Source organism: Quercus lobata, chromosome 2 (genome assembly GCF_001633185.2).
Source record: "Quercus lobata isolate SW786 chromosome 2, ValleyOak3.0 Primary Assembly, whole genome shotgun sequence".
NCBI lineage: Eukaryota > Viridiplantae > Streptophyta > Magnoliopsida > Fagales > Fagaceae > Quercus > Quercus lobata.
The window spans coordinates 67,433,004-67,459,059 of NC_044905.1; the positions used below are offsets into that span (position 1 = coordinate 67,433,004).

Below are 26,056 nucleotides of genomic sequence, written 5' to 3' on the forward strand. Positions count from 1 at the left end.
ATTTGAAACTGGTGCTTTAAGCGTCAAACCGTATCGAATCCTCCTAGCTAGCAAAGTTTTAGAAAACTTCTACTCCTACAATGTTTTTGGCCCCACAAACTAGGGTTTTAAAATTTAAGTGCTGCTATTTTCCTTGAGAGAGAGAGAGAACCTTGCTATGAGATTGCAAACATGAAACTGAGTCCTCAAAAACATGTAGCAAAATTTTGAAAGACATAATATTATATATTATTTACCAATGATGAGATAGAGTCCTGTTTCTTTCACTTAAATCTTGATTAATTTAGGACAACGTGTATTTAACATAAAGTGTACAATTTCAGATTCAACATCATATTTTCTAGTTTCATGCACACATAACCTCGTATGTGGTCAATGAATTAAAAATACAAACGGTGGCCACTTCATACAAACGGTGGCCACTTCACTATGGTGTCTCACCAATATCAAACTCTTCCTTCATACGGCAGCAAATACATTGAATTCTTTGTTTACTATTGAAATTGAATTCAATTGCATATTTGAATACTAATTACCACCATGAGGCAAAACTAGGTAGGAAATCAAACATGAATTCATAATAAGAAATATATCCACACTAGATAAGTATAATGTCTTTAAAGTAATGCACCTTGCCTTCCTTACTGTTTAAGAAGATCTGAGGACTGCTTGTTTCTTGAAACGAACTGCATCTTTCGATGACCCTTTATTGTTTCTGTATCATTTTGAAGGAAACTCTTGGTCATTATTTGGCTGACATCCACTGCTGGTTGGAGAATGAAGAGGCTTAGGAGTCGTCAAATTGAAATTGAACGACCTTATTGTTTGGCTTGTAGGGTATACAGGTGGTGTAAGAGAATTTGGCAAATGGGTATGTGAACTTGAGCTCAACATTTGAAAATGGTTCACTTGTCTCATATCAGTCTCCCCTGAAGCCATGGCATGGGAAGGGAAGAAAGGTTGTGTTGTTCCTGGAGGACATACCAAAATTTGAGGCCCCCCAGTTGATAAAGACAACGTGGAAGGCAATGACATGACACTATAGCTGGGCTGATCTTCTGTTTGGGATGTGAATCCATGGCTTCCAAAATGTGTTGGTGGAAAATTTGAAGGATCCCATTGATAATTATATGGTATGGAAGTATTCAACAAACCTGCAGGTAAGGAAGGGTGACTAGCTCTTGGCAAGAAATTATTAGATGAAACTTGTGCACCATGACTTTCATTACCTTCAACTTCATTCCTCTTTGTCCAATTTTCTTTTGGATTTGTTCCCCTTGCAGCTTCTTTAGATTTAGCCCTCCAAAAAGCATCTGAACTCCAAAGGTTTGATTTGGATAATGCACTTGAACCTTCCCATTCAAAATTGCTATTCATCTTAAACCCCTCATTACATTGAGAAACACCAACTTCAATGTTAGAAGGATCTAGGCTGAAGTTCCCAGGGGGTATTGGCAGTGGTGGAAGCTCATTGATCTCATGCTTAGCTGCATTGAGTAACCAATCAACAACTTTGCTTGGCTGATTGAGCCCAAGCCTATCTTGAAGATCATACAATTGAATTGCAGTGGGTACTGAAAGCCTCACTCGCCTGTCTCTCAATCCTCTTATGGTGCAAACTTTGCTATGCCTGTCTTTTCCTCCAAAAGCACGCGACACCCGGACTATCCTTGGATCCTTCAGTCTCAACCATGGTGTTGAACTGGAGGAAGCCTTAGTGATTTTGTCATCAATTGAATTGCCTTCCTGTTTATCTGAAAAATCTGCTTCCTTTGACCTTGATATCATCTTATGTCTCTCATCATTGATTAACCAGGATATACTTAGATTTCCTTACTATTCCCTTAGAAGATGCCTGCTGCCACATAAAGTTTCATGTGGTTTTTTGTGACCATCTGCGTTCAGATCCATGAAGAAGAATTGTTAGATGCAAGAGGATTCAGTAGAAGAAAATGTTTTCCAACCTGAATACTATATATATATTCCTTCTAATGAAAAAAGTGGTAGACAAGGTAGATCCCCTCCTCCAAATTCTTCCAAAGAAAAAGCACAAAACCATTTTTATTTTTTTTTAAATTGCTACAAGCATGATGGATATGTACTGAATTGCATGTGGGGTAACTCTAAAAGCTATATATCTGACAAAAATTTCAATCAGAAATGAGATTCGTGAGACTGTTATAGCTTCCAGTGAAGTCAAAATAAAAACAACACAGCTACCTAATCCTTAATCATATATACCAAAAAAAAAAAAAAAATTCCATGTTAAACAAGAACTTGAAGTAGTGAGAACTAAACATATATCACAAAAGTATAAAATATCATGCTCTAGTCAATTGTAAAGGTTCAAAGAACCCTAGGTTATATAGATCTTGTACCAAGTGAATACTTACATGTATGAACTCTAGGTTGCTAGTTCAAATTTTCTGCTTCTTGAGTGTGGCTTTTCAATCTGACAATGAACTAAAGACCAAGCAAAGTAGTAGAGGTCCCAAAGTTAGAATTTTGCTTTAATTGAAGAGATAGAAGGAGGAACAAACGTGTAGAAGAAGTTCAGCCGCGGATGAGAAGAATAAAAAAGAAGATGCCGGAATTCAACCGACCATGCTCCATGAAAAGATAAAGCAAAGGCACATACACAGCCACGTGGCACATCTCACCATCGGTTAAATCAATGTTCTTACTTTCATTACATATATCTTATCATTTTTTTTTCTCTGTCATGCACAGTTATAAGCATTTAATCATTGCTTCAGTGAATTACAAAATTAGGGCTAATCCTGTACGGGCCAACGTCACAACAGGACATTTTAGTTATTAAGGAACATATATAATTATATATGTTAATATTTGCTTCTATATATAAAGTGTCTCTCACACACACATAGTTATTTATTTTTTAAACTTGGGGACCAGGCTGCACGTTTTAAAAAGTGGTGTGTGATGCTTTATCGACGACTACAAAAGGTAATGTGTCTGAATCTCTATCACGTGGTTTGATGAATGCACGCTTAGTACATCAAGGAAGAGTTGATTTGAAGAAAACTTTTGTAGCCGAAGTTTGCATCTCTACTCTTTAAATTCTGTGGCCCAATTCTCTTATTGTAGCATAATTAACATATGTGACATTGAATTTATGTTTCTTGGCATTCTTATTGACTTGTTTATTTATAAGAAGTAGTACAAGTTGCTTAATAATTAATCACTTTCTAATGAACTATTAATTAACATTTTTTTAGAATACTAAGTATTTTAACACATATGAGAAGAAGGGGAGAAAACAGGGACGTAACTAGCTTTGGACTAGGGGGGCAATGGTTTCCCTATTTTTTTTAAAAATATATTATTATATATATGTGTGTGTACTAATTTTAGCAATTTTGTTCTATAAAATTACATTTTTTTCCCTTAAATAGTATCATTGATTCTTTTAAGAGTAGTGTTATACTCACAAATTTTTTTTTTACAGCATTTTTACAAACTTTTTTGGTTGCAAATTTTTATTAGTTCGTACATGGACCCACCACTTACATCATTTTTTTTACTTACTAGTAACCATTTACTACATCAATAATTTATAAAAAAAAGTTTGTAGTGCTAGTATTTTCCTCATTTTAGTGACTATAAAAAAATTTATAGATCTAAAATCTAAAACAAAATATACAAGCCCCCAAAAAATAGTTCAACAACAAAAATTACCAATAGTAAAACTTAAAAAAAAAATTAAGCTCAATTAACCAATTTTATTTTAAAATAAACAGCCTTGTCATTTAAAAATTTCTAAACAAAAATAATATTGTTCTTACCGACACAAAAAAAAAAAAAAAAAAAAAAAATCTCAGCAACTAAGTAGTAGCAGAGTCAAAGGTTAAAACCGCTGCACACAGCTAACAGTAAAGTCACCTCCCTTATCTCAATGCTTTGACTCCATCATTGGGAGAAAGTCTTAACATGTTTACAATATTAAAAAGGCGTGAAATTAGAGAGTTGATGATTTTAAGGTTATGATTATATATTACAAATTTAAAGATGTATTATTCAATATTAAATGACATGATATTTTGTACACAATTAGATTCAAAAAAATAAAGTCAAATGATATATTTATATATATATATATATTTTTTCTAAACTGGTTTAAAGAAATCTCCTCTAAACTAGTTCTAAAAAAAAGTGGTAATTAATAAAACCATTAAAGTTGATTAATTAAGCAAGTTACATGGCTCATTAAAAAGTAAATGTGAAATGGTTTTATCAATTGTTATGTAGTGAATTGAAGGAATTTTCTTTCAAACATGTTTAGAGGTAATTTTTTTTGCAATATTAACAATCTTCATTTTATTTCACCTAAAATTGAGAGGATTCAATTCCTTATAATCAAGTCTTTTATAGCATTTGATATCATGCCTTGCAAGTTTGTTTTTAAAGTAATCGTGAATCGAATTGTGGTGCTCCCAACAATCCCCCTCACAATGAGTCTCTCATGACTCAAACCCATGACCTTAACTCTAATATCACTTGTTGGACCATGATCTATGCTACTCCACCTCAAAACTAATTGGTAATAAGGAAGACATATTCAAATCTTTTATGACATTCGACATCGTATCTTACAAGTTTGTTTTTAGAGTGATTTTAAGGAGCTGAATTATGGTCCTCTCATTGATGCTACAAAATAAAGCTAGAAAGGAGAAAAGAAATGTTGGAAAAGTAACATAAATTATAGAGTGGATAATGTATAGTAAGATTTCACATGGGAGAAGATATTAAAGACAAGAAAGTAATTATCTTTGACAAGTCTATTCATGGCCTACAAAAGTTGTGGTCTATACCGTAAGTGCATTGCCATCTTGATGTGTATGACAGCTACTAGGAACAATAAGAAGCTACCTATAGGTGAGGGACCAATATATTTTCTTTTAAAAGACCCCACTGATCGAATAGATAGAGGACCACACAACTTTTCCTGCAGAGAGATATGCATGGAGCAAGTTGAAGTTCAGAACCTAATAGCTTAGTACTCGCAAATGGATTAGTCAAAAGAAGTCATTAAAACTATTTGAGAGATACAGAGACGTACTCAAGTTTCTTTCTCATCTTTGGGAATTTGGAAATGTGCATAATTCTCACCCGTAAAAATGATTAGGTTTTCACGTTTTGGGCGGTGGATTTCAACTTCAAAACCCTAGCATTTGTCTGAGGACACCTTGGCTTCTGAGTCAAGTGCAGATATATTCATCCTATCAACAAAAAAAATAGTGCAGATATTCATCAGAAGCTTGCTTCCTTATTTACTATTGGTGTTAGTAATTAGTGCATTCTACTAAACAAGCAAAACCCTTATTTTAATTTACATAGAGATCATGATTTCTAATCTAGCCCCTATGAGCTTTACCTAGTACATTTGTCCTGCAATGGCAACAAATATAAAGAGAGACAGTTTCCCTAGCATTTTATACACAGACATAAACAATTAATTACTCCATCTCTGTAATGACTTCATAATTTTTTTTATTATAAAAAAAGTAACTTTTGAATTCCTCCCGCATTTTACACACACAGACACACACAAAATGACTTTTAAAGAGAACATAGAGCAAGATTGAAAACCCTAAAACATATTATTTTTTATTTCTTCCTCAAGGAAGGTAAGGAGTTAGCTTTCATGGAACCACGTGAAGTTGCACCAATCTATCAGATACAGATCTATATACAACATACAGAAGCAAGAATTCTGAAACCCCAAACCTTAATTTCCTCTAAAGCCCCCAAAAAAAAAAAAAAAAAATGAACAAAACAAGATGTGTTGCTTATATCTAGTAGGACTTTGCAGTAAAATAAAAAATCTAATTAGTGTAAATATTTTTTTTTTATTCCACACTTCCTAAAGGGGAAAAAAACAAGGGAAGAAGAAGAAAGAAAGGGCCAAAAAACAAGGGAAGCAGCAGAAGAAGAAGAAAGAATGAGAGAAAAGCCTAAGATCTCTATCACTGCTTTTTGAAAGAGTTATTATAAAGAATTTTCAAGAAGCTATGAACCATGAGTGGTCAGGGGTTCTTCAATTTTTCTTGAATGACAGCATAATTGATTCACAGAACAGAGAGAAGGAGAAGACAATTCACTGGTTTAATTATTAGAAGGAAGTAAAGGGATGGGAGGGAAAATCGTTAGGGTTCTCATCTCTCTGTCAAAACAAGCAGTGGCGCGCATCCCTAGAAGGACACAGTGAGGTTCAGACACTGGCCTGAGTGACTGACTACAAAAGAGGCACCATTATTGTCTAATAAATGGTCCCTAGATTCCAGACACAAAGCCTTTGATCACCTTACGACTAATCCTTCTCAACTTTCTGAATACTAGCAGACAGGAGCAGGAGCAGAAGAAACAGCCCATTAGGGTCATCTATATTGGACTATCTACCAAATGAATGAACTCTGAGTTAATTAGCTTTAGGGTTAGACTAAGCAAAACTTAAATATAATATTTAGGTGTAGTTTCTTAGATTCTCCTCATAAAACTAAGTTATGTGGGTAAACTTAACTTAAAATACATTTTTATCTCATGAGAAAAAAATTACATGACTGAATTTGAAAAAAAAAAAACATAAAGAATAACAACTAAGTATTGTATATATATCTAAATTTTGTCCAAAAAAAATGAATGTTAGACATAAAATTATTGTTTTAAATTTATTAGTAATATGCATAGTCCATTTCATTGTAAAACATTATATCTTATTTAATTATTACAAATATTAATTTTTATTAGTTTGTAAATGAAAATTGGCATTTCTAATTAACTCAAAAAATTAATCTAACTACTGTAATTAAGTAACTACTAATTATCATGGGTTTATGAAAGGGGTACAAAGTTTTAGTTATAGTATTTATTCTATTCAAGGAAATAATATATTAATCAAGTTACTAGTTAGCAAGTTCAACCTGTTTGGAATCTAAATCAACAAAGATTAACATTATATCTTTCTAAGTGATTGGCTCAAGTTAATAAGTTCCAAACAAATTTTAGTTGGAATTATATCTAGATTAAACATGTATCTAGTTGGTAAATTTAATTTTAGATATGGCTGAGCTTTTCATAGGCTTCTCATTTATTTTTGCCTCACTTGCACCATTCTGTTTCTACTTCATTCGTTAATTTTCTTCAGTTTGATTTGAAATAGAAGTTGGACTTAAAAATATGTCTGCGCGTGAGAACTATATATGCATCCAAAAATAGGCTCTCTCTCTCTCTCTCTCTCTCTCTCTCCATTAGTCCGCTCAAATTAACTTGGGTTACAATTGCTTATTGACAAGCTAAACCAAAGGGAGAAAAACTGCTGTAAATGGTAAGAATCAATTTGTGAGTATTTTTAATGTGATCATGTGATGGTCATGCATTTTTCCGTTATAAGAGCTACCGGAAGTAAATGCCAAGGATCATCTTGGCGAATATGAAAATCTTAGAGAATTATAAGGAAGAATCGAAATTCCAAGGGAGTTTTTGCAACTGACCCATACCTCAAAGGATTTTATTATCTATATATATATATATATATATATAACCGAAGTCTCTGTTGACAGTATAATTTTTCACATCAGCACAACACAATATTTAAAAAAATAAATAAAATAAAACACTATTTTTCTCTCCAAAACAAAATTATTAGTTTTAAAACGAAATTAACAAGGAGTGAAACTCTATATCTCTAACAAGTCTAACTTAAACTCAAATTCAAACATTGATAATTTATCTCTAAATTTGCAAGGTTAATCATGAACGCTATAAAAGTAGTGCAAACTCCAATATTTGTTTTTAATCCAATTCTACAATCAACGCAAAATAAAAAATAAAAAAAAACTATTTCTCCCCATCCTCTCTCTTCTCTAACTTTTCCTTCTCCATCCTTACAAAACTTCTATGACTTACTTTGGACCGAACTGAAGAAGGGGACTATGTGCAGCAATCTTCAAAGTAATGTAACTTTTCTTTTTATCCTCAAAAAATTACAATATCACGCATCTGCAATTAACTCTACCCATCTGTGACTCTATTCTTAGTTTCTTCCTCTCTCTACGTTCTAACTTCGAACTCACTAATCACTATGTTAAAGTTAAGTTTGATTTACCATTCTTTTTCCCCTTTTCTTTACTCATTAGCCATTTATGAAGTAGACAACTAGTCTGCATTGCTCCAATTTTTGAGAGAACGTGCACCATGTGTGGTTAAAATTTGATGTTTTCATCAATTGAAGTGGTGGCCAGGTATGACTTCTCTTTCTTCTTTAATTCATATTAAAATAATATATATTATACTACATAACATTATTATATATATATATAACTATTATTAAACTATTGTACATCATATAATATATAATAAAAAATAGATATAACATGATTTTTTGGGCTAAGCAAAACAATTGATCATTTTTTCTTATAGTAATTGATTATTTGATTAGATTTTTCATATATTGAGATTTGTCTACTTTCTAGTAAATCTTTAATTTATTATTATTTTTTTATGAATGAATAATTTGTTATCTTCTTCTTTGTCACCCTTATATTTTCTTCTCCTTTACTTTGATTAAAAATATATATATTTATTTTATGGTTTTTTTCTGTATTTTTTAAATAGTGATTTTCATACATGAACCACTAAACCCTACATTTGTGACTGTGTATAATTTTATTTAAAGTTTAGACCTGTTAAAATTTAAAATTTATTACTTTATGGGTTCATGTACTTCATTCTTTTTCTTATATTTCTCTTTTGAATAGTCATATATTTTTTGAATTGTTTCAATAACTTATTATTTAATTATATATCTTTTTTGGCATTTTGGAAGTTTTAACATCTGAATTTATGTTAGTTTTTACAATATTTGAACATGTTTAGCAGATTTCAATGACTATACCATGTATTATTATTTTGAAGGTAATCAATTTTTCTTTTATATTTCTCTATTGTATAATTATATACATTTTTTTTTGTTCCAAAAATTTATAGGAAGTAAATCTTATGATTCTTTAATTTTTTTGGTCTTTCAAAAGTTTTAATATCTGAATTATTCTTTTGATGGTAACACATCTTTCTGTTATATTTCTCAGTTGTGTAGTCACACACACACACACACACACACATATATATATATATATATATATTATCTAATTTGTAGGCTCTAAATCTTTTGATTAATTTTAATAGTTATAGCCATGAATTATTCTTTTGAATATCTTTCTCTATTGTTTAGTCATACATATTTTGTTTTGTTTCAATAATTTCTAAGCCATGAATCATCTGATTTTTTAATATTTTTTGGTCTTTCAAAATTTTTAATATCTGAAATTTCATCATTGAAAATAAAAAAATCCATGCAAATGTTATAACATTAAAATTAGATGATATAACATTTTTTAATATTTATATAACATTAAAATAAAAGTTAATGTTATATAAATATTAAAAATTTATAAATTAGAATAGTATTCCTAAATACAGATTTACTTTATGTGAATAAAATATAGAATATTTTTTTCTCTTAATGTTTAAATGTGTATTTTTATACAGTATTTCTGAGTAATTAATGTAAATCCGTGCAATATATTAAAATCTCTATGTTATTTTACAATTTTTTTTGTAAGTTATTGCACGTTCAAACAATTGTTTTTTCATCAAATTGTAAAACAAATTAAAGTCATACAAAAGCAAATCGTGCAATAATGTAGTTTTTTAATCAATTTAGGATTTTATAAAATTATTTTAGTCTACCTCACAAATAAGTAGGTTCCCGTGCATAGCACAAGTTAATGACTTGTTATTATTATTATTATTATTATTATTATTATTTTTACCTTGATTTTTAAATACCATATATCTTACATCTAAATAAAAATTGGAGGACTCAATCAAAAGGGATCTCTTTCAGGCAGCTTTTGGTGGGCTTTCAATCCTATTCAACATGCTAACATATATACATCAAGGTTCTATTGGGATATGTTACTACTTTTAAGTAAAGACGTTTACTGCTTGATCCCCTTTGCTACCCTCAAATTCCCTGTATCCATAAAAATTTTTATGTCAATTACAATTACGGAAAAACTCAATTGAACAAATACATGAACAATAAAATAGATCTGGTAACTGTTAGAATAATCAACCAATACTAAGAATCCAAAAACAAAACTGAGATAGTTCTAAATTAATTCCAAACAAATAATCTATAGCATTGATATTAGTTTATTGCGACTTTGATATAGTGTAAAAGTGTTTAATCATAATGGGTTTATGCAAAATAAAAATAGAAAAATTGAACACATATTCACACACGTAACTTAAGGATTTGCATGGTTTGGTCTTAAACATAAGATTATGGTGTTATTGAGAAAAAAGTTTCACTAACAAAATAAGGAAATTGCAACAATAGCACTAAACTTTTAGAAAACCGAAATATAAGGTATATCCAAAAAGTTCTCTCTCACAAATAGCACATATAATATGTTAACGAGAAAATAAGGAGCTAGACGTATCTCTAATCTATATAAAATCAGATACATCTGATTTTAATTTATCTTATAATATTTTTTTCCCTTAAGTTTTTGTTGCCTCACAATTTTATATGTCATTATTTTAAGGAAAAAGTTTAGTTACAAAATTGGTTGTAACCTAAATCTACAACCTTACTCAAGAAAAAAAAAATACCACATATTTTGAAAATCTAACTGTTGAATTGCATATTCTTTACGCTCTTAACACACATGTCAAATTTTGTGTCAATCAGATATTATTTACTATATGATTTATATGCTTATATTTTATGCATAATTTTAAATTACAAAAATTTGCAATTTAAACAATTTATTGATATCATAGCTATTGATTTTTAATTTTCTAGAAAATTTGCAAACATGAAGGATATAAGAAGATATAATCCAATGGTGGATTTGTCAAAATTCACTTCTAATAAAAAGATATTAAGTAGGGTTGTAATCTAAGGCTACAACTAATTTTGTAATTAAACTTTATCCTTATTTTAATAACTATTTTTACACCATATTTTTAGAATTTTTTTTCATATTAGAATTTTTAAAGATAAGTGTTATGTTTACAATATTTTTACAACACTTTCACAATAATAAATAATTTCATATATAAATACAATTATAATAAATAATGAGATTAAATTATATAAGGATATAGTGTAAAACGCAAGTTTTATCTCTCTAATCCCAACATACTATATCATCATATTACATATTATAGAATAGGTACAACCACACTCAATCAATTCTAATATCCATTTGAAAAATTAACTTAATTGTGATTTTATTGAAATGTTATTATGTGTGGTAAGATGTATTGAAATTTGAGTCCGAATTTGGTAAGAATGTGATTTGAAAATTAATATTTTGAGAATTTGAAAATCTAAATTAATTATCATAATTTATGGATCTAACATCTTACTTAAAAATCATAGTTATTAAAACCGAACAAAGAATTAAACCATCAAGAAAATGGTATGATGGTTCAATCTTCTAGATACCATTGACTACACAGGAGAGAGCACAGCAGTAATATAGAAGCATAAACAATGATAAAATAGTTGATAAGGAAGAAAATAGCAAAATAGATATAGTCAAAATAGATTAAAACAGGGTATGGAATATGAAAACTGAAACAAATAAAATCTTACTTGAAAATATTTTTGTCTTTGATTAAAACTGAAAACTTCTGTCTTTCTTACAAGTTTTGAAAATAAACACTGTCTGAAGAGTTACAAGATTACAAAGTAAAATTTGTAAAGGGTTACAAGATTGTTTGTCTGGAAAGGTAAGGTTACAAGATTATCTGTCTGAAGGGATGGTTACAAGATTACAAAAAGGTAAAGTAAAGTACAAAAGTCTTTCGGAGAGGGAAAGGGAAGTCTATTACAAAGTCTATCTAAAGCTTGGACCTTGGAATGGAAACTTAAAATTTGAACCTTAGAACTGAACCTAAAATCTGGACCTTAAACTTGGACCTAACTTCTGTTTTCGGAGTCTGTCCTTTTTATAGATGAAGTGAACCATGGATACCTTCTTCTGTTGTTAAAAAGGGGTAAAGTAAAGTCATAAAGGGGTTTCCTAGAATGATTTTAGAAGAAAGGTCTTTAATTAAAACAAAAACTGTTTCAAAGCAAACTCCATCATTACATATGTGAACACTAGGTATTTTATAATTAATTATTAATTTTTCTCCATTAGCTTGAGCTAGTCTTTCAAATGATTTTTCATAATACTTTAAAGGTATTAATCCTTCTTGTATACAGTTCATGTCAGCACCTGAATCTATCAAAGCAATTTCCGTCAAAGAAAACTCTTTATTAATTACCAAAGTAATTTCTGTATGCCATTTTTGGAAAATTCTGTCAATTAAACTTAAGAAATTCTGTCTATTGTCATCATTATCAAATTTTCTATCTGTGGGATTAGAAAATTCTTTTAAGTTTATCAATTCTGCAATATTTTGCTCATTTATGTCTGTGGAGTTTGTTGACGAAGAAACTGGCCCTATTAAGGAAAGAGTAACACGTATAAAAGATAGAAGTACTATAGAAAATGATAGACTAAAAGAAATGGTGGAAAAGCAAAATAATAGAGAAGATTCTAGTTCAATACAAATTATATGTAAAAAGCTAGACACAGATAGACAAAAGAACCTAATAAAGACAGACAAGAAAGAATCTCTACATGAGAAGTTGATAGATAATGAGAAAGAAATAATAAAAAAAGGAATGGTAAAAGAGATGAAAGAAATGTTTGAAAGACAGAATTGTGAATTAAAAGATGGAACTCTACGTAAAGGATTAGATATAGGAAAAAACATAGTAAAACAAATAGACAATCTAAAGAAAGATGATAGTCCTAGAAATTATGATGATAGTTTGAAAGAATTACATGAAAGACAAAATAGTAAAGATGTAGGGAAAGTAAAGGACATGCAAAAACCAAAAACAAATAGTAGTAAAGAATCTCTACGTAGGAAGATAGAAATAGAAGAAAAGATGAGTCATGAAAGAGAAAAAGTCAAAGTCCACAAAGGTAGGAAGAATGATAATGGTAATTTAAAAGAAAATAATGATAGTGTAGTAAAAGTGGAAGTAAAAGACAAAAAGTGTAATAATTTAAAAGAAATGGTAGATGAAAGACTAAAATTAATTTAAATATATATAAAAGAAACCCAAAATGATAGTTTGACAGAATTAACTAAAAAAATGAAAATTTTAAATACACCCTTACAGACAGACAGAAATAGAGATATAGCAGTTTTAAATATTACTAAGTTATCAGATAATGAGACAACTGACAGACATGTTAGTAATACTATTTGTCATAAATGTAAAAAATATGGACACCATGTTACGGATTATAGAAAGGAAGAAAAAGACAAGAAAGAAAAGATAAAAATGAAAATAACACAAGTAAATCTACAAGACTTAATTGACAGAAGCAAAAATGGTAAAAAAGGAAATTAAAGAAATTAAGGAAGAAATAATTTTGTATATAAAAATGACTAAAAATAAGAAGTTTGAATTGATCAGTTGACTCCTTTCCTCAATTTCTAAAGCAAAAGACTTAAAGCCCATAGAGAAAAGTTCAAATTGAAGGAAAGTGTGATTGGTTCAAATAATAAGACTGTAGAAACCATTGGTTTTGCAGAGTTTAAATGATTTTTTTTTTTTTTTTTTTTTTTGGCAAATCCAATATTTCTTTCATGTCAAACCGTAGTTTTGTTTGGTTCACTAGTTTACCTGGTTCAGTACAAATCTGAATTGCTAATAGCTATGCTGAAAACTATAAATTTTAATATCTATGTCTTGCATTTAATTAAAATTGTCATAAATCATGGCTAAAACTAATAAATGATCATTATTAGGTTTCATCACCAACCATAATGGCCATCATGGGTTGCTTTCTATTTCCATTAAACGTACATTCAAATCTACGGATCACTGAAATCCAATTTATCAAGAATTCATACAAGAGTAAGAGTCTCTTTGTGAATAACTTATTTAGTTAAAATTGAAATTTTTTTTGGTAAAAGTATGGTAGATAAAATTAAAAGATAGCTGAAATAATACAATGAAACACATGAATAGTAACAAAAATAAGCTAAATGGTAAAAAAAACTGGCTTTTTAAGTCAATGTTAAACACAACCTAAGTATATCATACATATTTGCAATGGAACCAAGTGCATTCACTATATAGTTAGAGTTTCTGATGGTTGAATAAGAAATATGTAGTTCAATTCTTGTTTATACTAAAAACCAATTGGTGTCTTGGTATTCATTTGACATGATTAATTTTGTCAACTTATTTTACTATTCAGCTTATTTTTGCTACTATTTATGGGTCTTACTGCACTTTTTGATACTATTCATGAGTCTCACTATATTATTTCAATTAACTTTTACCTTTATTTACAGTACTTTCAATAAAAAGTTTTCAGTTTTAGAAAAATAAATGAATTATAAACAGACCCTTGGCCTAATAATAAAGAACAAAATCATAAAAATTAACGTCATAAATCGAATTTCTATAAAATAAAAAACTATATAGTCTATCTTGGAAATTTATTTAATAGTTTGGGAGCCATACTTATTTCTCTCACGTCATTCTTAACATGAATTTAATTTATTTTTATTTTTTTGATGGGTTAACATGAATTTAATTAATAGGCTTACTTGCGGATTACTCGATAATTACTCTCTAATCTTTTACTTTCAGCCTTTCAGCCAATGGGTTGGGGACACGTACATATATGATGGCACACTGAACCAACGACATACAAAAGCAGCATCCATTCCGCTGAGACAATAAATCATTTCATTATTTAATTTATTTTTACTATTATTTATAAACTTTACTGCATTTTTTTATATTATTTAAAGTTCTCACTAAACTAATCCGCCATATCTGCACTATTCACTGTACGCATTTATTTTGCTCTGTCACCTGCTTTTAACATTTCCTTCTTTTCTTTAAAGTTTTTATTTATTGTATCAAAAAAAAAAGTTTTTATTTATATACTTTTTTAGGGTTATGTTAACGTGTAAGGTGCAACTTTTTCGCTTTTTTATTTTTTAAAATTTTGTCTTTTTTTTTTAAGTGTAGAGTCAACTTTATAGAGAGAAAAAAAATATAAGTCATGTTAACCGTGTGCCTTTAATGTAATAGTAACAATCTATTTTAGAAAAATTTTGACATCATTTTTATAAAAAATGAAAAAAAATTGTTAAAATATTAATTACTTTATTTTTTTTTTATAAAAACTTTCTTTAAATAAATTATTAAACATTATTCTAAAGTATCCATTTGCATTTTCCAAATTAATATTAAAATAATCACCAGTTTAATGTCTTTTTCTTTTATTTATCTAATTTTTTTATTAAATGAAACCACAAGCACTGGTGCATTGCTTGTTAACCTTTGGCTCTTTTTTTTTTTTTTTTTACATGGTCTAAGTACTGCTGCTTCAACAGAACAGAAGAGACGCAGAAAGAAAGCTGCAGTTAATAGAAAGAATGCAGAAAAAAATAATAAATAAAAACCCAGTGTAACTATCACTACACTATTTTTCATAATTTGCTAAGTATTGTGGTTAATATGAAGCGGTGAGTTACACAAAATAGAAAAGATCGATCACTCGCAGTCATACAAATCGGCAAATTGTGAAATTGTATGTATAATTGATGGTGTATCTAGAAATTTTCAAATTTTTACTGTTACAACTGCAGAAGATGAATCTCTTTCTCTCTCTCTGCCATAAATTGGACTTGATGATCATGTGTTTTTACTTTTCTTCCTGTTTCGTACATGTCATGATGGTAATGATAGACATTGTAAGACTGATGGTGACAGTAAGCAGGCAGAATGATAGATGCATTTGTTAGGTCTGCTTGATGGGGAGTACTGCAATCAATTTTATGGAGCAACTCAAATGTAATTTGGATTTCATGGAAGCCTGTGTACTATATATATGCATTCTCCTTGATTGTGAAGGGAAAAAAAATTCCAAACTTTTGCTTGATAGAGATCGTAATACTACTTTAAATACTACCATTAAGTGTAATTTAGAAAAAAGAAAAGGAAACCATTAAGTGTGGCTTTCCTATATTTGCAAGTGCAAATTTCTCAATGATATGTATTACTGTATTAGCATCAACCAGGAGAAAATGTGACATCTTTTGCTATATCCTTTCACTTCAAGAGCAACACTATGGATTGTACTGACAAAGCGATGAGGAATCAGTAATCACACAGCTGACAAAAGAGTGGACATAACAAAGTGCATATGCATGTGAAAATGGCAAAGCAGCTTATATAAAGAATTGGTTTGGTAAAAAAGGGCATATAGATACGACATGACTACATGATTGCACAAGACTCAGCGCGTGCTAGAGGACAGTATATGTGGATCTTTTTCGGTAGAAACAGTATATGTGAATCATTGCTACCAATCAGTATATATACGGATGATGTCTTCATGTGCCTTTTCTACAACTTTTTGTCATCTTATATTGGTATGTAGTTTTATTGCTAAATATCAAACTAGCAGTGATCAATTAACCAATTAATACACGAAACTCCACACCTAGCACTAAGAATACTTCTAAATATCTTCCTAATCCTGTGAAACAATATCTCCCCAAGGTCATACAATTATAGTTGCTTGGACACCACATTGATGGAAGTGTATTTGGAAATCCTGGTAAGGCAAGAGGAGGGGGTTTTTAGAGATAGGTATTGGGTAATAGAATTTTTGTTGAATATTGGTATTACAAGGAATAATCTGACTGAATTATGGGTTGTCAAATATGGATTAAGCTTAATTATCATGGAGATTAGGCTATAAACTTATTATATTAGAAGTGGATTCAAAACTTGTGATTAATTGACTAACAGCCAACAGTATTTTGGCCTCGCTGGTTTATGATTGCGGGTTTTTGTTGGAACGGGACTGCACCATTTATCCACATCATGTATTCAGAGAAACTAAAGAATTTGCAAATGGACTAGTGAAAAGAGAAAGAAAGCAATTAAGCAACGTGAAAAAAATTTGATAGTTGCACATCTTTTATTTATCACTATTATGTATGAGAGGGAATCCTAGGGAGTGCCCAAAAGACTGCTAATTTTGTTTAGACTCTCTAATATTTATAAATAATTCCCCCCTTTCTATAATTTTAAAAATTATTTCCATCAAATTTGAAGAAAAAAAATGTTTGTTGGTATAGATTAATTTATTGGTATGATGTTATACGAAGATAATGTAATACAATAGTCGATTTGTTAAAATTCACATCTAATTAAAAAATATTGAGTGGTGTAACATTACTTAAAGTTGAACTTGGTGTAATTCTAAGTTATATTATATCATTTAATATTTCTTTATTGGATACGAATTTTAACAAATCTACTGTTGGATTAAATTCTATTTTTATACTTTGCATGCTTGCAAAATTTCAAAATAATCTAAGATCAATAACTATATTATTGATCATATGTTTAAATCTAAAGTTTTTGCATTTTAAATTGTGCATAAAATATGGGCTTCTAGAACAAATGGTAAATAACATTTGATTGACATGAAACTTGGTGTGCGTGTTAAGAACATATAATTCAATGCTTTAATTTTTTAAAGGTTAATCCAATAAAAAGTTATTAAGTGATGTAACATTACTTAAGGTTACACTAGGTATAACTTGAACTCTACCCTCTATAAATATATATATATATATTGAATGGGCCTCATGCTTTGCTTAACAATACCATATGCTTGGACGTTTAAGGTTTTTGCATAATTTGAAAAGATTATTATGCAATGTTGAAGCGAATGATGGCATGAAATTTTGGCTGCCCATCTCTTGGAAGTTGGTTGTGTAACAAGGAAGAGAACACTTTACTTTTATTTATCTTCATTGCTTACAGATGACAAATGCATGACATCATATATAGCCCCATTTTTTTTTTTTTTTTTGGAGATAGTTAAAATTTCACTCTAACTTAATCTAAGTATATATATATATATGTGAAACTCTCTTCTAGAAACTTGTACCTCCACCTTTACTCTCCATACCTCACAAGCACTTATATTTATGGAATGATCATCATGCTAATAATGAGCAGTAGTATCATATATGGCCCCTTTTTTATACAAGACAAAAATTCTATTCTACCATAATTTAAGTGTATATGTGTGTAAAGTTCTCTTCTAGAGACTTGAATTCCGGCTCTTATCTCCCCTACAAACCAAAAGCACTTATACTTGTGAAGTGATTGTTGCACCAAGGATATGCAATGGTGTCATATATAACCCTTAAGTACTCTCATAACGTTCATCATATTTATTACATTTATTATATAACTTAATTGATTTAATTTAACTTGGGGTTTTAGCCTCTTTAGTTCATAAACTCCTCTTATCAATAACGAGAAAGGCCACCGCATACCCTAGGTGCGGTGGTCACTCCATAAGTATAAATGCTTATGGGGAGTGGGGGGTAAGGGCTAGAGTTCAAGTCTTTAGGAAAGAGTTTCATATACATATACACTTAAATTAGGTTAGAATAGAAATTCTATCTTGTATAAATAAATAAATAAATAAATAAATAAAATACCGAGAAAGGTGGAGCAAGAGGGTGGAAGGGAAGGAGGAAAGGCGATAATTGCCTCAAACCCACCTAAACCATCCCAACAAATCAATTTCTACAATGTTGTATACTTTTAAAGGATTTATACAATAACCCCACCTTTTTTATAGTTGGAAACAAAACGTAAGATAAAAGAAATAAACATTAATACTAAGTTAATTAAAAATAAATAAAAAGTTATATAATCAAAACCAAGATACACTTAAAACCTTTTTAAAAATCATAAGTATCATCGTACTTCTATGCTTAATTATGTGTTATTTTCATTTTACTTCTAAGTAAACAAATGACTTGTTCGAATATCTTATACTTATATGTGTTAATCTTTTAACTTCATATATTAATGACTATATTAATTATTTTTATTTTAAAAAAATATATATTTATATCCATTTTAAATTATCAAGCACCTTAAAATAAACAATAATTATACTAAAATACTAGACACGTAATAAATAAATAAAATAAGCTAAAAATAAGAAGTTATACATTTTAAGTTGTATATAAAAAAAAAAAAGCTAAAAATTAAACAAAAAAAATATTTTTATATGTTAATCAAATTTTTTGATTAATTAATTAATAATTACTTATATTAAGTAATATTTTTAGCAATAATTTTTTCTTCAATCTTTGGTTTAATCTTGTTCTTGTTAATCAAAATCTTGAGTCCGCTCAACTGGTAAAATCTCTGATAGTTGAATAAGAGATTTGAGGTTCAATCTCCGCCTAAACCAAAAACCTATTGATGCCTTAGTTTGATAATAAAGAACAATCATCAGGAGCATACCTGTTGAAAACTCAAAAAAAAAAAAAAAAAAAAAAATTCTTGAGTCTGTAACTGATCAATGTGGTAAAATGAAAGGAAATAGTTAGACAAGACAGAAATATGAAGATGAAATAATATATAAGCTTCTATATCCAAGGGATCCTCCATATATATGATACTGAATGAATGTAATTGTATTATGGCCAAAATAGGAAATTAACATTAATTTTTAAACAATATAATTAGTAGTAACAGTTTTCAAACTATATTTTTTACTAGTATCTTGAGTTTAATAGATTCGATTTAGGGCTTATAAATCGAGTCTTTGAGACTCGATTTTCATGGGTTGATCACGTTTGATGTGACATTTTTTCCATGTGACGTCCACATGAAAATCGAGTCTCTAACACTCGATTTATAAACCCTTTATGTATTGTTTTAAGGCCTTTACACCTCTCATCTCATCAAAGAGAGATGAAGGAAAAAAAAAAAAAAAAAAAAAAAAAAAAAAAAAAAAAAAAAAAAAAAAAAAAAAAAAAAAAACCAAAGATCAGATTGACGTGGGCCATGTGTGGTCGTGGGTGGGGCGTGGGTGGCTGTCGGTGGTCATTAGTGCTCGTGGCTAGCCGTGGGTTGGGTTCAGATCACCGTCGAAACTTAACCAACCATCAAAAAATCACCCACAACCATGCCGATCTCGCCGCCACTGTCGCCACCCAAATCTGACCCAAACGCCAGAAACCCATGCCCAACGGCGATCTCCACATCCCATGCCCAACGCCAATCTCCACCTCACACTGATCTGCAACGAGAGAGAGAAGAGAAATAATGAGTTTGCTTGGTTTAACCTCTCTGATGTGTTTTGCTTGGTGAGTTTTTCTCTGTAACTTTGTTTGCTTGGTTTCTCTGTAACTTTGTTTTTTTTCAAAATTTTTCTTGTTGAGTTTTGCTAGGTGTTAAGTTTTGCTGGGTGTTGTGCGTGCTGTAAATGGCTTATAAATCGAGTCTTAGAGACTCAATTTCCAGGTGGTCGTCATGTGAAAAAAAAATGCCACATCAGACATGATCATCCCATGAAAATCTAGTTTTAAAGACTTAATTTATAGGCCCTAAATCGAGTTTCTTAAACTCGAGATGTTAGTAAAAAATATAGTTTGAAAACTGTTACTACTAATTATATTGTTTAAAAATTAATGTTAATTTCCCATTTTGGCCTTGTATTATTTTACAACTGATCACTTTTACATATACATACATCTCAAAGTCGGTTTAGGGAAGAAAATTAGAAAAACCTCAAAAATAATAGATGATTGGCTAGTTGACTGCCGTATAAGACAAAGGACACCGCCGATAATATTGTAAGTTTGTAACGTTCATAACTCATGTGTCAAATGTGGCATGAATCATTGAAGGTCAAGTGCATCACAATAGTTTTGCTTGTTTAGCATGCTTATGTTGTTGATTCCTATGTCACCAACATATACAAATTTCCAGCCTAAGAATTCTATCAAATTAAATTATTTTTTTAAAGGACTATCAAAATTAATTAGATTCATCAATCCGCGAAAACTGAAAAGATGTTAGAATACTGTTTTTCTATCCATTCTTCAAGTATATATATAATCTGACCCCCCCCCCCCCCCCCCCAAATAAATCATCAACTTTAAACATGGTAGATGCAAATGCATAAAGGTTGTACGTCTGATGGAAACGAAGATTATTGCTGTAAACATATATTTCTAAAGAAATTCAAAGAAATTGAAAAGCTAAAAGAAAAGCGCATCATGGTTAAAAAGTTTTAGTAGGACCACTACCATATCTAACACATTTAAATCAGTGTCACCACTTATATCTATATTTCCAACAATCCTGTAAACACAACAACATCCTCATTATAATAATAAAAAAAGTAAAAAAATAAAAAAGTGGAAGAATGTGACAGCACTTAACCATATATCATAAACACTAAATAAGAATATAAAATCGATGGAAAGAGTTATTAGAATAAATGACTATTACCTAGCATATATTTGGGTGAAAAATGCATTGATCAAAATTTTTTTTTTGAAAGTTTTAATTTATGGCGTCTACTTTGGATGATAACTTTTTATCATCAAACTAAGACACCAGTTGATTTTTGGTGTAGGCGAGAATCCAAATCTAGATCTCTTATTCAATTATTAGAAACTTTAACAGTTGAGCTAACTTTTACTTCTAGAATTTCTAAAAAAAAAAACCTTGTACTTATAGTATTAATGGTTATATTAGTTTGTATTAGACTACTTGCAAAAAAGGAAAGAAAAAAAAAGCCCATATCTAGTGCCCATAGTTGAATCTGGGTTCGAGTACATAAGCAATATAAACAAATATTGGATGCCCACCAGAACAAAAGGCCCGGCCCATAATACGACAATTAATTTAGGTAGCTATGGACAGGTGTGATTAAAAAGGAGCCCAAATTATAGGCCCCCAAAAGTAAGCTAGCCACCTTAAAAAAAAAAAAAAAGAAAAAAAAAAAAAGGTAAGCCAGAAATTTGCTAGTATTTAGTGTGGGGTTGTTTTGTGCTGGGGTGTTAGTTGCAATGTGTGGCCAACTTTTAAGGAAATGGAAATTTGCTGATACTGTTGTTTGTATATTAAATTGCATATGATTTCAAAATCGCACTGGGTTGTTACATTGTTGTAATTTTAGATCAAAATTAAAGATACAGAAGAGTGATTAATACAAAAGATGTAAATAGATGAGCTAGCATGTACATCAAATCTTTTGAAATTTTGGGCAAATGTTAAAGACCCATAACGGTAGAAAGAAAGCACAACCTAAGAATTGAGCTTAGAATATTAACTCACACGCTTACAAAGAACTATTGGCAAAGCTTGGTATTAGTATTTTACAAGAGTAATTATTAGTGCACACCTTATTGCACATACCGCACACTCAATTTATTTTTTGATGTAAAATTGTGCTTTCAAATCATGATTTCAATGTGTGCGATGTGTAATAAACGGTGTTTAAAAAACGTTGCATTTTGTGCAAACCATTTAATTCTCATCCCAATTACATTATAAAAGATTCACAGAGGCATCACTGATCTTAGCTCCCTCTCTCTCTCTCTCTCTCTCTCTCTCTCATGGCAACGCAAAATTCGATGAAACTATTGGAAGTTTGCAGAGTCTCTCCGCTCTTTGACTCCCCAAACACAGCCACTGAGTTGTCACTTCCACTCACTCTCTTTGACCTCTTTTTCTTCAAATCCACACCAATTGAGTTTCTTTCCTTCTACTCACATACTCACTTAGACGACCATCTTTACTTTGACTCAATCCTCTCCAAACTCAAGCACTCACTCTCCCTCACTCTCGCACACTTTCTCCCACTTGTTGGGAAACTAATATGGCCTCCTAATTCTCAAAAACCCATAATCCATTACACTCCCGGTGATTCCATTTCACTCACTATAGCTGAATCTGATGCCAACTTTGACAATCTATCTGGACACCACGTAACTGAAGCTAGAGACTTTTGTCCTCTCGTACCCCACTTGGAAACATCAGACTCAGAAGCTTCAATTTTGACATTGCAAGTCACTCTCTTTCCAAGCAAAGGGTTTTGCCTTGGCATTGTTGCGGACCATGCGGTTCTTGATGGGAAAGCCATGTCATTGTTCTTGGACTCATGGGTTTATATAAGCAAACTCGAAAAACTGATCACCAAGAACAACGCAACTTTACTACCAGAACTAACACCATTCTTTGACAGAACCGTTGTCAAATACCCAGCTACACTCGACTCGATGTTCTCAAACCGTTTGTTAGCAATGAATAGCCGTCGAAGCCTGAAGTCATTCGATTTTGAGGTTCCAGCAGACATTGTTCGAGCCACATTCGAGTTAAGCCGTACAGATATAGAAAAAATCAGGAAAAGGGTTTTGTCATGGGGTGATAAGAATGGTGAAACTAAAACAAACACATCGGAACCACTCCATTTATCAACCTTTGTCCTCACATTTGCATATACAGTGGTTTGTGTGGCAAAAGCCAAAGAAGTAGAAAGTAACAAAATGATCTACCTATATATCATAGCTAATTTCCGGTCTCGTTTAGACCCTCCGATTCCAGCCAATTATTTTGGTAATTGTGTTGGAGTAGGTGGTATAGGTGCCGAAGCAAGAGAGTTAATGGAGGAATCTGGGCTGGCCATTGCTGCTTATAGGATCATTGATGGCATCAAAAAGATGAAGGGATTTCTTAATGAAGCAGATAAATTGATTGAAATGGTGACGAGAGAGAAGGAAGTTGAAGGAACCCAAACCCAACCGGAAGTGATTTCGGTTGCCTGGTCAAACAAATTCAGGGATTATGAGAGGGATTTTGGTTGGGGAAGACCTAAGAAAGTGGAGCTCACGAACATACACAGAACTAAAGCAACTTCTATGGTGGATAGCAAAAATGGGAATGGAGGAGTTGAAGTTGGTATGGTCTTAAAGAAGCATGAAATGGACCGATTTGCTTCTCTCTTTGTTACTGGCTTACAAAGCCTTTAAGATCATCTTCTTGTTTTTACAAGGTGCTTTAGAGGGAGAAAAATAGGAGCTCTGTTTTCATTACTCACTAAATTATTAAATAAAGACGACTTATGTTATACTTGTCTCAAGTGGTATGACTCAATTTTATTTGGATAAATAAATAATAATGATTACTTTTTCTATATTTATTTTAGTTTATATGTATGTGCGTATATATGAGGATTTTTTTTTTTTTTTTTGGGGTATAGTATCATAATGTTTAAAACAATTGTGTGTATTTTTTTTTTTTTTTTTTTAAGAAAGAGATTAGATAATTTGAAATAATATTTAAAAGTGAGATAGAAATAGTACCCTAATTTTTAGGCAGAATGGAGAAAAAAAAAAAACTTAGAAACAGTAAATTACTCTTTTGTTCAGCCTAAAACTTAAGAACAATAAATTACTCTTTTAACCTTTTTTATTTAAAATTATTTAACTAAAAGATAGAGGTATTTTAGAAAGTTTAAGAATTTGTACGAGAATATTTTAGTACGCAAAATTATGAAATCCAAAGGGAATCCTGTTATTAGTACGTATTTAGTAGTATAAATATGTATGTGCTGCAGATAAATTAAAAATATTAATAATGTGTTACACATCTAAAATATGGAGTTAATAGCCAAAGGCTTTGTAGTTGAATTAGCACCTCCCCATGCACAAATGCACAAAGTGCTTTGGGGTCTAGGAGGGAAAGGGTTCAAGCTGTTGGGTTAGCAGCATGTTGTAATTATTTCTAAAAAAAAAATATATATATATATATATATGGAGTTAATATGTGCTTTATTTTTCAGCACCTACCTTCTTTGAAATTAGTGTTGTGGAAATTTTAAAGTCCTTGCAAGTGCAAGAACCATGTCGAAGTATAGTTTGACAAGAACGAAGTTGAACTCATAGGGACTTGTATGAATGTAGGAAAATTAATCAAACCTTACAAGATAATCTTAATTTAGTTTATAAAAATTGGTTTTTTGAAATTAAATAAACTAGACAAGAATTTAATCTAAGAAAAAGATATAAAATAAAGCAATAAAGAGAATAAACAATCTATTGAAAATAATTAAGATTTTGGACTCTACCTTGTTAATTCATACCAATGAATATTCATTATCATTAATTTTACATAGATAAAGAACTAATCTAGAATCCAAGATCTAAGCCCAGGTGGTATGTTGCAAAATGAGAATTTATTGAGCATACATGTTATAGACAAACATACATTCAATCCAAAAAAATGTCATCATCATTCAACCATATTATGCATCATACTCAAAGAAAATTTTAACACTTTTGAAATAAGAATCATGGGTGTGGAGTGATTACTCCACTATATATATGTTACCCCTTAAATTTAGAGTGTTAGGTTAAGATAGCTTGACCCCAGTTAATTAATTCAATTATTCAAGTTGATTAATTAGGTTCAATTGCATGCAAATCATGAAGACACCAACAAATTACTAAATAAACTAAATGCATCGGAAATTAAATTGACACGGTAATCTGTTGACAAATGGGAAAAACCTCTAACAAGGCAAAAACCCCACCGGGTGAATTAAGGTCACCACTTCTAAGAATCCACTAATCAATAATTAACCAATTACAAATATTAGGAATTTTACCACTATCCTAGTCTATCTCAAAATACCAACCTACAGTCGAACCTTCGCTCTAATACCCAATTGGACTTGATCTTGTTGTAACCTTCTTTCCTTTGTTGAACAAATCTCCAATCTATGACTAACTCCTTTGCACGGATCCTAGTACATGACTAAGTCCTTAGCAACCCTTTGATTGTTGTAGTTGATTTGCAACAGTTTCACATAGAAACACTAATAAGATCTTCAATGTTGGGGCTAAAGAATTTACTTGGTTACAGAACCCAAAGGCATACAAGAGACACAGTAACAACTATTTCTTCTATAAGAGGAGGCTAAGGTTTCAAAAAGAAAACCTTATGAAACTTTTTAGGATTAGGGTTTTCTTTCTCCACCTCCTTATTTAAATAGGAGTTTAATGGGCCTTTTGAATAGGCTCTCCT

The 26,056-nt window shown here is 30.5% G+C and overlaps 2 protein-coding genes across 2 annotated transcripts; one reads left to right on the top strand and one right to left on the bottom strand.

The window, feature by feature from the left end:
• Positions 1–215: 215 nt before the first annotated feature.
• LOC115976281 (transcription factor TCP13-like) lies at positions 216–2,659 on the bottom strand. The gene is made up of 2 exons (XM_031097472.1): positions 2,394–2,659; positions 216–1,895 (listed from the first exon to the last, which is right to left on the bottom strand). The coding sequence occupies exon 2, from the start codon at positions 1,786–1,788 to the stop codon at positions 721–723; it is 1,068 nt and encodes a 355-aa protein (XP_030953332.1). The 5' UTR covers positions 1,789–1,895; positions 2,394–2,659; the 3' UTR covers positions 216–720.
• A 19,869-nt stretch (positions 2,660–22,528) lies between these two features.
• Positions 22,529–24,103, top strand: LOC115978173 (malonyl-CoA:anthocyanidin 5-O-glucoside-6''-O-malonyltransferase-like). Its single transcript, XM_031100197.1, has one exon. The coding sequence runs from the start codon at positions 22,588–22,590 to the stop codon at positions 23,998–24,000; it is 1,413 nt and encodes a 470-aa protein (XP_030956057.1). The 5' UTR covers positions 22,529–22,587; the 3' UTR covers positions 24,001–24,103.
• Positions 24,104–26,056: the final 1,953 nt, after the last annotated feature.